Source organism: Fusarium solani (assembly GCF_023522795.1).
Source record: "Fusarium solani strain SB1 chromosome Unknown bctg00000011, whole genome shotgun sequence".
Lineage (NCBI taxonomy): Eukaryota > Fungi > Ascomycota > Sordariomycetes > Hypocreales > Nectriaceae > Fusarium > Fusarium solani.
This window is the reverse complement of record NW_027072149.1, coordinates 842668-854362: the sequence shown is the minus strand read 5'-3', so window position 1 is coordinate 854362 and position 11695 is coordinate 842668. Positions and strand designations below refer to the sequence as shown.

The window sequence follows — 11695 nt, the reverse complement described above, 5'->3', positions numbered from 1 at the left end:
GAACCTAATTTTGTTTCTTATAATACTCTTTCATGGGTACCCCCCTGGAAATAGGCCCCCAGAGTCAACGGCGTCTCCTTTGCCCTTGTCAGCAAGTTCCTAAACAGCCGGTTCTCGAGCTTGAGGCTCCGGTACTGGACCGCCACGACCCTGTCGCCCGAATACCGTGCCGAGCGGCTTTTGCTCCTGCTCGACTCTGCTCCGATCTGGGCGGATAAACCAACTACGTCGATACCCACGCCAAGGGATATCCCGTCGCCTGCCGTGGCCTTCTCCTGTTCGTCCACCATCTGCAGGTCGGTCGCGATCAGCAGCCCGACGACAACGAAAACCTCTTTCCAGTTCTTGAGCATGTCCAACAACTCTCCCTCATTGCCTTGGCAGATTGTCTTGACTACATGGTCGTGGTTTCGGAGTTGACGTCGCAGGAGACGAGGCGACTGGATGTCCATTCTGGACCCTCGGGACCCTCGACTGGCCGCGAAGGATATCTCAAGCATGGATGCCACGGTGGCATTGGACGTCTTTGATGAGACCTGGGCCACATTCCAGTCGTATTGCACCGTTTTGTACTGCGCCTCGGAAGTCAAGGGTTCGAGTGATTGTATCTGTTTTGGGATGTAGAATTGCAAGGGGTTGCGAGGGTCCGCCACAATCATGCCTAGAGCAAGGTATTCCGGCTCGATTGGTGTGCTTAGAAGGACGAAGGGCGTGGGGCCCTTCGATTGGGGGGTGCTGCGCAGGGTGGTAGGCACATCACGCCGAGACGTCCTCTCGGAGCTAGGCGAAGGTACCTTTCTCCTCGCCCTTTCACTAGTTTCGGCATCTTCTCTGCTGGTTGGAGCAGTAGGTCTACTACTAGGCTCGGCAGTGTGTTTTTCTTTGTCTTGATGTTTGGGTTCTTCCACGACATCCTCATCTTCGGCTAGGCGCGTGTAGTGACTCTCTCCGCCACGCTCTTTGCTCTCTTCCTTCTTTGGCGTAGGGCTCTCAAACCCACGGCTAGTACTGCCACTGGGGGCTCGGTAGCTGGTTGTTGGTGCTGCCCTGGATGTTGAGGCTTCATGGTCCTGAGGAGGCACCTTGTCGGTCGAGTAGACAACACGTGGTAGAGCCTCAGCTCCGGAATCCTTCATGAGTGTCACGATGTTCTCGAATCCAGCTTCCATCGCAACTTCGGAAAGGGTTTGTCCGTCGCGAGAGCGTTCATTAGGCAACACGCCGGACGCAAGGAGGAGCTGGACAACATCTTGATGTCCTTCTTTGGCTGCAAGGAAAGCGGCTTCCTTCAAGTCTCCATCGCCCGGCCCAGCTTCTATGAGAAGCTGCAGGATGTCAATCATGTTGCGAGAGGCCGCGTACATGATGAGGCTTGTGCCGTCAGAGTAAGGTGTTGCTGGGTTCGCGCCGGCCTTAAGCAGAGCGCGCACGGCTTCGACGTTGCCCACTTCCACCGCGTGGGCCAGGGCAGTAAGTCCATTGCTATCTGTCTCCCCTACTCCTGCTCCGCTGCGTATCAAGAAGGACAAGATTGTGTTGTTCCCCGTGCGGGCGGCTTCGAGCAAGGCTGTTCGTTGAGGCGTCGCTGGGTTGTCGAGATCGTCCACGTAATCAAGGAGCAGCCTCACTGCTAGAGTGAAATTGGAGTTGATAGCTACTGTCAGGTGCTCATACCGGGGCGTGATACGGTCGAGGAGCATTCGAACAATGTCCATCCTGCCATGTTGCAAAGCAGCTGTCAAGGCCTCGTCCATGTATGCGTTGGATGCCTCTTCAGCCGGGTAAGCATCCATGAGACTTTCGAAAGCCTCCCCATCACCCTGGATCGCAGCGTACTGCAGCGGATTCAGTCCCTGTACATCGTGTGTTTCGTGGTCGAGGCTAAGAGGATATCTCGCCGACAACGCCTGGATAACCTGAGCGTCGCCGCTTATTGCGGCGTAGTGCCATGGCGTCCTACCTTCGTCGTCTACTCGTCGACTTTTGGAAACTAGATCTTGCATCGAGAGCAATTTGTTCAAGCAGAGCATATGGCCTTGACCAGCCGCGATATGGAGTGGAGTCCTTCCCCAGCTGTCTTCGAGATGGTCGAAAATGGACCCGTCCCAAGGGAAGTCGAGAAGCCAGGTGAGGCCAAAATGCGCTATCATGTGGAAGACTGAGAACTCGACAAAAGGTCCCTTGAGCGTTTTCATATCGAGGCGAGGCAATAGTAGGATCTGACCTAGGATGGCCACCGTCTCCGGGTCATTGAGAACGATGATGCATTCATCTCTGAAGAAGGCCTGCTGATCCGGTCCAACATTGAAAACATGGCGGCCCCAGTGATTCGCCGCATAAAGCAAGAACGGGTACGTGGACACAGCTTTCTCGACTTCGTCTGAGTTCCTGAGTGCGTAGAGCCTACGGAGAATAATATACTCCAGGCAACGTTCGGCGATCATGTACTCAGGATAAATGAGGGGATGATTGTTGTGGTCGAAAAACTCCTTGACCGAAAAGTGCGTAAAGGTGATAGTAGTCGAGTTGCGTACCAGCCCCATGCAGCTTTTGACAATAAGCCCTATAGCTTCACTGTCGCTGAGCTTTAACACCGGGGCATATCCCGTGGTTCTGAGGACATCTAGCAGCTCTCGGGCGTATAGGGGCCGTTGTGCGAAGTAGAGCCACGTCAAAGTCCATGTTGCCAGATCTTTCAAGTCGAGACTGAGGCTCGAAATTTGGGCCAGTTCTTTCTGATACGCGTTCAAAAGATTCCCTTCCGAGGCGCCATGGCTCTGGAAACGTTCAAGCCACTCGGTGGTGCCTTTTGCAGTCTGCTTATCCAGGACTTCGCGGACTTGTAACATGACGAGGAGGAACCTGTGTCAAAAGTGAGATGGTGCGCCTGAAACACAATGTGGGCAACTTACATGCCATGTTGAGCGCTGCTTTCGATGATTGCCCCAACGACCTGCTGGAGGAGCTCGGGGTGATCCCTAAGGGGGCTCCTTTCAAGCTCTGACATGGCATAGAGCTCGACATCTTCTGCGGACGGCGCGACACTAATACGTGGATACGTTTCAAACATGGTGTAGCTCTGAAATGGTCTCGAGGTGACAAAGAGGCGACTTCGAGAATCCCGGATGGAGCTGAGGAGGTGGACCAAGTCGGCCTGATAGTCGTCGGCGCATTCATCGAGGGCGTCCATAACGATGTAGCATTTTTGAAATCGCTTGGATACAGCAGACAGGGTCGACAGGATTTCCCTAAAAGGAATCTGCTCCCCCTTTGAAGCCCGAGCTTCAAGCTGTAGGACTTCGTCGGGGGCCGTCAACGACTGCAGGAATAGCTGCTCGAGGAGTGCTAGGACGACACCTCGCATGGGACTTGGCACTTTGTAGCTGAAGTAGAAGTACGCCAGTCCGACATTTGAAGATGGTTCACGCTGTTGGAGGTCCCTGATCTCGTCGACGACCAGAGAACTAACAATCCACTTGGTTAGATGACGGGGCTAGATAGGCTACGGGGTTACAGGCGACTCACGTCAGAACCGTTTTGCCAGAGCCTGGCCTCCCGGTGCAGTACAAGACGTTAGATGAACGGTCGATCTCGAACCATTTATGATACATCTTGTCACTGAGGAGCCATCGGCCAGTCCCTTCTGTGCGTGTCTCTCGCGCTGTCTCGTGAGATTTGGTATAGTCCATGCAGTCATTCCATAAAGAGCTGCCTAGAGTTCTTGCCTGGCGCTCTACGGCAGCTTCGGGAGATCGGAAAGGAGATTTTGCGATGCTAGCGTTTCTGTTAGTCCTTGAAGGTTGACGCAGCAAAGCATGTGTTTTCTAAGATATGGGCTGCATGTTTGCAATGGAGATGCACTTGACCCTTACCAATCCTTCAACTTGGACAGAGAAGACCGCAAGTATACGAGCTCATTCGCACCCTCAGACTTTGACAGCAAGAGGTTGCTGAACCCAGCTCGCTCCAGCATGTTCATGGTGCGCCACTGCCACTCATGTCTCTGGAGGCCTGGCTCCGAGACCTTGGGGCCCAGCCACAGGAGATGCTCCTTCAGATCTTCCAGGCATGACCGGAGGCGAGAGACATCAAAGATCGGCTCCGCAAAGGACAGTGACGTGATCTCCAGCGCCTGGAGGACGGTTCGGATCTGCGTAAGCTCGTATGTGAGCCTGTCGACCAGTGGCCTGCTCCCCTCGTCCCAGTCGCCGTAGAGGGAGGAGAGAATCTGGATGTCAAGCGCCAGGAGGCTGGCCGCGGCGCTGGCGAAGGATGAAGGGTCCATTTCTTGATGCTATGCTTGAGTTGGGCCAGCTGGTTTCTTAGCTCGAGGTCTGTGGCGGAGGCGGGGAAATTCGCTCTGCACCCAGTCACTGTCGGGCGAGACTAGTGAAGCTCCAAGAGAACGTCACTCGTGTGATCTTGGACAAGAAAGCCTGCTCTCTAACAGGTAAGTGACAGCTGTAACTGCTAGTAGGCGATGTTGAAGCCTGTGTGAGGGCCATGTTCAGCCTGGCTGTTGTGGGCGCGCCACGGCTGAAGGTCATCAACTTGGTCGCACGTGACCCTACAGACGCCACTCATGCTCAGGTCTGAATTCTTACTCTCTCAGGTTTCCCAGCCTCGAATACTCCTTTGGCACTGGGAACCCATGGATGCTACCCCTATCGCTATATATTCACTTAGGTATCCTATCAAGGGCAGGGCTTCAACTGTAACGAAGAACACAATTTCAACACTTCATAGCACCATATCGCAATGCTAACACAGTGCTACCACTCTAGCATTGGCTTGAAGAAGCAGAAATACAGCACAATCTCTCTTGACATCCACCAGCTTAGCTTAGAGCGGTAGTAACTTAACTATCTTGTAATGGAGGCCGACTATCTTGTAATAGAGACCGGCAGACCCTTATGCGCTTCGTTTAAGCAAAGAGTCACTGTCCCCCGTCCCCTAGAATCTCTAGTCCAGGGAAATAAGAAAGGACCTCCAGCCTCTCTCTCTTCTTCAACTTGCCGAGCTCGTTAGCATCAATGCCCTCTAGATCCCCCATGGGCTCCTTCTCCGGGTCAAAAATGATTGGGTCATCGATGGCCGTCTTGTAAAGCCACCTGTCCTTGAGCTCCTGGATCTTATAGCCGAAGCCTCCTTCGGCGGCAATCTTAAAGTCGGCCTGAAACTTGGCATTGCCTTTCCTCTCGACTAGGATCGCAATGCGGAACTGGGGGGTCACCTCGGAGCCCTGGCTCCTGTTGTGGACGAGATTCCACCACACGAGGTTCGGCCTGCCGTGGTCATGGTGCCTCCCCGCCCTTCCCTGCTCAAAGTATTTTTGCTCGTGGCTCGACGTCTTGTCACGTCCCAGCGTGAAATTTCCCAAGCTGATGCCCTTGACCTGCGGGGAGATGCTGAACTGGGTTGTAGTGGTCTTGCCCTCGGTTGCAGTCGACTGGTTAAGCTTGACTGGACGCTCAAACGGAGCGTACGCGATGACGCTGGGCAAAGCCTTGGTCTCCTCTGAAGTATCGGGGTGTTCCGAGAATGTGAAGCTGGTGGTCACAGATGTAAAGACGCTGTCCTGCTTGAGCGACTGGAGCTGGTAATCGACGACGATGAGAGAGGCCGGGCTGCTGGATGCACCATCCATACGGCCGTGGATGCATGCTCTGAGCAGGGCCTGAACCTTGTAGTCGCTTGTTGCGCCGCGGTCTGTGATGACGCTCCGCTGGATCGGATCCAATGGGTCGTTGCGCTCTCGGATTATTGCCTCGTCGAGGGAGGCCTGGAAGATGTCCTGCTTGATGCCTCGGGCGAGTTCCTCCTGGGTCGGCATGTTGAGATCAGGTGGAGAAGCAAGAAGTGGAAAGGCAATATAGGCTCCTGTTCTTCTGATACTGGTGCAAGTTCCTGGAATGTTGCAACAGTGCTACGAGCGGGGTTATCTTGAGGGAGCAGTGATATGTCGGCATCCGACGATGCAAGGTGCCCTGATATTTTAGGCATCCATGGATCGGGGAGGTGCTGCTTCGGGATCCGAGTAGGTGGCGTAAATAGTCCTGTCTGATTCATTGTGGTCGTTGGGGGTGGAAATGCTGACGCCCTTTGCCGGGTCACCCTCTGCTTTGTCACCTTAACTGAAAGCTTCTTGTTCAACTCTGGTTTGGCCAGTATGCGAGTTCTTATGTCTGGCTCTTAAGAATATCTACCATGCCATCTCACCTCAAGAGATCCCGTGGGCCGTAGATGAGAAATCCGCGAGTAAGGAGCCGCCGGTCCATGTCTCCGTGCAGGTTGTCTGATAGACACGTTCGACACGCAAACGTTATAGCGCAAAGTTAAGCCAGTTTAAGCGCCTACCAGCATATAATCAAAATTTCTTGTTCCCCAACCATTCCAACGTCCTTGAAGGCTCCCCCCAGTTATGCTGATCCGCCTCATTAAAGAACAGCCAGGGCTTGACAAACTTCCCCTCGTTGTCCACCATCTTGTCGAAGGCCTGCTTTACAGTCTTCCGCTTTAGCTTGGAATGCTCAACCCACGGCGTCGGCTGGCCCTGGTTGCTAAGGCACAGCCGATGGCACGCTAAGACCAGAGAAGCCACCCCCGAAGCTATCGCCGTTGCCACAGAAGTTCCCGATATCTCGTCCGCTTTGTTAGTCGTCCCCAGGAAGGTTGTCGGGGCCAAGATCCGGTCCCCCGGGAACATGTAGTCGGCTTGCGATGCGAGGCTCTCAACCGTCTCTCTTCCTCTCGAGTCGGTTGCTGCGATCTTGAGTACGTTGGGGTAATCGGCTGGGTAAGCTTCTTGCTGCTTGTACGCTTCCCCAGCGGCGCTTGCAATGATGACGACCCCGGCTGCGATTGCATCTTGGACTGCCATCTCGAGATTCGTGTCTGCCTTGAAGACTGCTGAGCTGAGGGAGATAATGTCTGCTTTTGAGTCGACTGCCCATCTCAATGCCTGGCAAGGGGATGTTAGGCTACTGCGGAGTGGAGAACCTCACCATGGCTTGACTCACCCGGATCAGTCTCTCAACCGTCATGTCCATGTCTGAGTCTCCCACCTTGGCCACTAGCAGCTTGCAATGAGGGTTGAGCTCCGAAATCACCTTTGCCATCTGCGTGCCATGCGGGTGATAGGAGAACCACCAAGGACTCTCGCCGCTGTCCGAGGACACGAATGACGCTCCGCTGATCTGGCTGCATTGAATACAGTTGGGATCCACGCCAGTGTCGATGACGGCCACTCTGATACAGGGCTCCTCCTTCAAGATCGGGTTTACTTCCTCAAGAAAGTCCTCGTCCTTTAGTTCCTCCTGGAGCTTACTGTAGGCCCGGATGAAACTCTCTAGTTGGGTAAGTTCCACAGCGGTGCTGCAGTATGTGATTAGCCTCGACTCCAAGTTTGAAAAAAGATATGGTCAGGAAATACGTCTTCTTGAATATAGGTGCCTCTTCTTTGCGTCGTCGCAAGGAGAACCATGACCGCAGAGAAAGCTCCACGGAAAACTTGAAGGGCTTCGACTTTTTCAGAGCGTCGAGACGTTCTCTTGTCTCTGTTTCATAGGTTGCACCGTAGCCAGGGCCAATCAGGTCCTGAAAAAGCTGTCAGAAGAGTATCGACTTGTCGGACGACAGAGCCAGCTGCTCAAGACGTAGCTCACCGGAAGAATGAATATCGTCACTTCCTTCAGCTATGCAGGTCGAACGTTTAGCGATAGCATGTCCCGCCTTGGGATTAGGGTCATACCTCTGAAAACCCCGAGAGAGCGTCTATAGCCTCTTCCGAAGTCCAGTAACTCAAGGTCGCCCAGTTGCCAGCATACAGCGTCAACTTTTTCAGGTTAGGACAAGTCTTGAGCAAAGGCTTGGCTGACATGTCCACCCGCATCCAATCTAGCATTTCAACATCAAAGCCTTGGAGACACTGGGCGATAGCTTCCTCGCTGTGCGGAAAGAAGAGCGAGTCCCGAACTCGAAGCTCGTAGATGCCCGTCACTTCTTTCTTGGTGCGTAGCCATTCCAGAATCACCTTTGCCTCGGAACGTTCTGTGTTTTTCATGCCACCAGCCTGGGCCTCTGGGAAGTCTGGTATTGGAACGTCAACGTATCGCAGGGTTGACTCGAACTCAACCTTCAGCTCTGCGGCTTTCGTGGTAATGTTGGTTGATGACGCCTTGATCATCCGGAGGAAAGGATCGATTGATCGAGATGAATGTTGGAAGCCGCCTAGATCCAGGCTGATCTCTTTTCCTATGTGGCAAGTTTTAGTTGACATGATGCCAGAGACACTACCACCCAGAGCGTGCCCTTACTTCTATCTGCGTCTCTTGTTAGCATTTTAACTTTTCAAAGCACCCGATCCACAAGAAGGGGTTCAGAGTTGACTAACCCTTTGGTTCGGCCAACCACATCCGAATCATCTCGATCACAGACGTTGTGCCGCTTCCTTTGGACGACGTTTCTAGCTCCGACCTTGTCCTTCGAATGACGTATGGACTCACCGCCGACCTTACCTCGTCTCGCCTGTTGGAGTCTGCTATCTTCTCCAGATGAGAGAGGGCCGGCTTGTCCTCCCCGTCATACTCTATGGCGAGCTGTGGACATTTCTTCATCATCGTGCGTATCACCTCCACCTGACCCCTTGCAATGGCGTGGGACAGCAGTCCATGCCCAAAGAAAAACGAGCTCCGATGGCTTAGGATCTCCTTCAGGATTGTGATGTTGGCGCCAGATATAGCGGCCTTGAGTAATGAAACCGTGGCACACTGCGGTCGCAGCTGCGCGAACAAGAGCAGAAACTCGTCTCTTCTGCCGTCGATGGCTTGCTGGATGATGGCTTCCTCTATCATGAGCTCTGGGAGGGATGACAGCAACTGCCGGAGCATGTCCAGTTTCTTCTTTTCAACAATGAGGCCGATTGGCGATCCTGTCACTAGAAGCGGATCTCGTCATGCCCTAGAAGCGCTAGTCTCGATGCCCTCTTGAGTCTGTTCTCCTTGACAAGACTCACGACGTCGGCCAGCAGACTCTCGGACCCGTATTCCACTATGTAGTGCAGGACATTCATACCCTCGTCAGGCTGTAACTCGCGCAACAGCTCGTTCAAATCCTGCGACACTCGGAGCAGCCGCACAGCAACCAGATCCATCGGAACGGCCGGCGCCCCCGTCGTCGCCGTCGTCGGGGTCTTCGAGCTCACTCGACTTGTTAGCGCTGTTGGTCATCAAGAGGTATCTGAAAAGGCCCAGCCTCTTCTTGCATGATCCCCAGCTCAGCAGGAGGTCAATCGCCTCGCTTTTCTTGGGGTCCTTCCACAGGTCTTTGACGCTCTCGTATATCTTAGACGGCACTACCCCGGAGAACTTCTTCAGGGCCGAGCGCAGCTCATTTGCATCTTTGATCTTGATCAGACGCTTGATATCGGCCCATGCCAGCGCCGTTTCGTTTCTAGTTTTTGCGTCCAACATCGGGGGCGGAATGCGGCATCAGTCCGTGCCACTTCAAGGTGGTATGGGCCTAGGGACCAGACGATAATCCTAGGAGGTCGGAAACGACACCGAAGATGTTTGGAAAGGGAGCTGGCGCGTTGAGGGGTTCCCAGGTTATCAACTCAGCCGCACCGTCTGCACGTGACAATCCCAATCAGGATGTGGGCTACCCTGACTTCTGCAGCCACGCAAAGCTTGCATGAGTAGCAAGCTCTATCGAAAAGCAAAGCCTTTGGCACTTCCATGGTCTTCTTAGGAAGTAACTTAGATTTAATAGCACACCTAGGCTCTTTGATCCGGAAGCCAGTCTACACTGTGGAAGGCGCAGTTTCAGAACCACCCGTCGTGCCTATGACGGGAAGCGGACTCTTGCAAGCCAAGATGCTCAATAGCTTACACCTCTGGCTCTCTGGCTTTGGGGGGCGTAGAAACTATCGTCAATGAAAGGGCTCTACTACTTATAAGGGAAAGTTTATGCCCAATAGCGGGATACCGTGCGGTAGCTTAGAAAACCACCATGTCCAGGTTTCTTGATCATATCTACCATTACCAACTCGATATCACAAAGTCGGCACTCAGGACCAGCCGGCAAGATATTCCCTCGACTCCTGTATGGTGGCGACTGTTCCTTGGTGGGAAGATAATCAGGCCTATGCCGAGCAAAAAGAAGTCAGCATATCCTACGGGTAGTGTCACCTATTGCTACTTCGTGTATATAAGTCAAGAGCGAGCTGCCGAAGACCTTTCTTTTGACAGCCATCTAATACCCTTACAAACTCACCATGCGTCTACCGACCTTCTGTTCCATCTCGCTGTTGGCTGCTACCACTGTAGCCTACGACGATCTCCTACGCTTCAATGCCTCACCTCAAGTCGAAACAAGGTCTATTGATAATATCTACAAGGCTGCATTGAAGGAAGGGGATGTTGTAACTGCCTGGCTGGGTGGAGATGAGAAAAACCGGCAGGGTGCTGTCAAAGTCGCTTTCAAAAAGGCATTTCCCGGAGTGAAGCTCAACCTCACCGTCGACCTTTCCAAGTACCACGAAGGGAATATCGATGAGCAGCTCGCTAATGGCAAGGTCTACGTTGATACTTTGGGCCTGCAGACGCTCCAGGGTTTTCCGAGGTGGAAGGAGGAGGGCGCGTTACTCAACTACGCCCCCCTTGGCTTCGACAAGATTTATCCTGATTTCCGAGACATCGATGCTGCCTACTACGGTTTTCGTGGTTTGAGCTGGCAGCTTATCTGGAATACCGACAAGTTGAAGGGCAAGGCGCCTCAGGCGTATCCGGATTTCTTACGCCCCGGAATTCAAGGAGGAGCTGGTTTTAACGTCTCCGAACGCCGATGATGCCATTCTCTTTGCCTTTGAGCTAATGTGAGTATCCAAGCCCCATTACATACAATATCGCTAACTCATTTCATAGCCTCAAAAATACGGCACCTCCTGGTTCAACACGCTGCTGCAACAAAAGCTACGATGGGTTCGAGGTTCTGCCACCGGACCTGCTCTTGTCACTGACCCTAACACAACGTATGTCGCCACATTTACCTCGGGTCTCAGACTACTGAAGCCTCAAGGACCACTCAATGCCACTTTCCACAAGCAAGGCCAGTTCGTCTCGTGGCCGCAAGCAGCCGCTATCCTCAAGGATGCACCACACACTGAAGGCGCCAAGCTTTTTCACACCTTTCTGCTCAGCAATGATTTCCAGAAACAAAGTGGCTTTTGGAGTGTCAGGTCTGATGTCCCTGCGCCAGTTGGATATCTCAACTTCATCGAGATGCCTGGAACCAACCCTTGGGCGTTTCTCAAAGTTCATGGAGGATCGAACGAGGGTTGAGCGACTGAGGTTCTGGCTCGAAAAGAGGCTGGGTACACCTCAGGGCCTCAGCCCGTTGGATGATGATCTTTGAGCCAAGAATAGCAGCTCTTGTTCGCAATTTATTTGAGAACGAAGTGCAGGTGCCATTGGAGATTCCATGCTATCATTCATTGTCGATAGAACTGGGCTAAGGGCTTCAAGAGTTTTAGGCTAAAAGTCTCTTTGCTTATCCATACGTTGCAAGAAATCGGCCTCTAAAGCCCATTTCAACAGTGGCATATGCTTCTTAGTACTATTCCTTCCTGTCTATAGAGTTGAAACTCTTATCGTTTTTATTTTCATCTTGTCCAAAAAGAAGGGAATTGCCAGTTTAT

The 11695-nt window shown here is 53.0% G+C and overlaps 5 protein-coding genes across 5 annotated transcripts; 1 reads left to right on the top strand and 4 right to left on the bottom strand.

The window, feature by feature from the left end:
* Window positions 1-17: 17 nt before the first annotated feature.
* Window positions 18-4285, bottom strand: MRS44_015321 (uncharacterized protein; the record flags this gene model as incomplete). The annotated part of the gene is made up of 4 exons (XM_065619161.1): window positions 18-2862; window positions 2913-3464; window positions 3526-3792; window positions 3873-4285. 4 exons carry the CDS (start codon window positions 4283-4285, stop codon window positions 18-20), a joined length of 4077 nt encoding a protein of 1358 aa, XP_065475233.1.
* Window positions 4286-4936: 651 nt separating this feature from the next.
* MRS44_015320 (uncharacterized protein) lies at window positions 4937-5833 on the bottom strand (the record flags this gene model as incomplete). Its single annotated transcript, XM_046279720.2, has 1 exon — window positions 4937-5833. The coding sequence occupies one exon, from the start codon at window positions 5831-5833 to the stop codon at window positions 4937-4939; it is 897 nt and encodes a 298-aa protein (XP_046126254.2).
* A 534-nt stretch (window positions 5834-6367) lies between these two features.
* Window positions 6368-8888, bottom strand: MRS44_015319 (uncharacterized protein; the record flags this gene model as incomplete). The annotated part of the gene is made up of 6 exons (XM_065619160.1): window positions 6368-6961; window positions 7020-7374; window positions 7433-7596; window positions 7665-7694; window positions 7751-8253; window positions 8393-8888. The coding sequence occupies 6 exons, from the start codon at window positions 8886-8888 to the stop codon at window positions 6368-6370; spliced, it is 2142 nt and encodes a 713-aa protein (XP_065475232.1).
* Window positions 8889-9077: 189 nt separating this feature from the next.
* MRS44_015318 (uncharacterized protein) lies at window positions 9078-9470 on the bottom strand (the record flags this gene model as incomplete). Its single annotated transcript, XM_065619159.1, has 1 exon — window positions 9078-9470. The coding sequence occupies one exon, from the start codon at window positions 9468-9470 to the stop codon at window positions 9078-9080; it is 393 nt and encodes a 130-aa protein (XP_065475231.1).
* An 803-nt stretch (window positions 9471-10273) lies between these two features.
* On the top strand, window positions 10274-11339 carry MRS44_015317 (uncharacterized protein; the record flags this gene model as incomplete). The annotated part of the gene is made up of 2 exons (XM_065619158.1): window positions 10274-10828; window positions 10923-11339. The coding sequence occupies 2 exons, from the start codon at window positions 10274-10276 to the stop codon at window positions 11337-11339; spliced, it is 972 nt and encodes a 323-aa protein (XP_065475230.1).
* Between the last annotated feature and the right edge of the window lie 356 nt (window positions 11340-11695).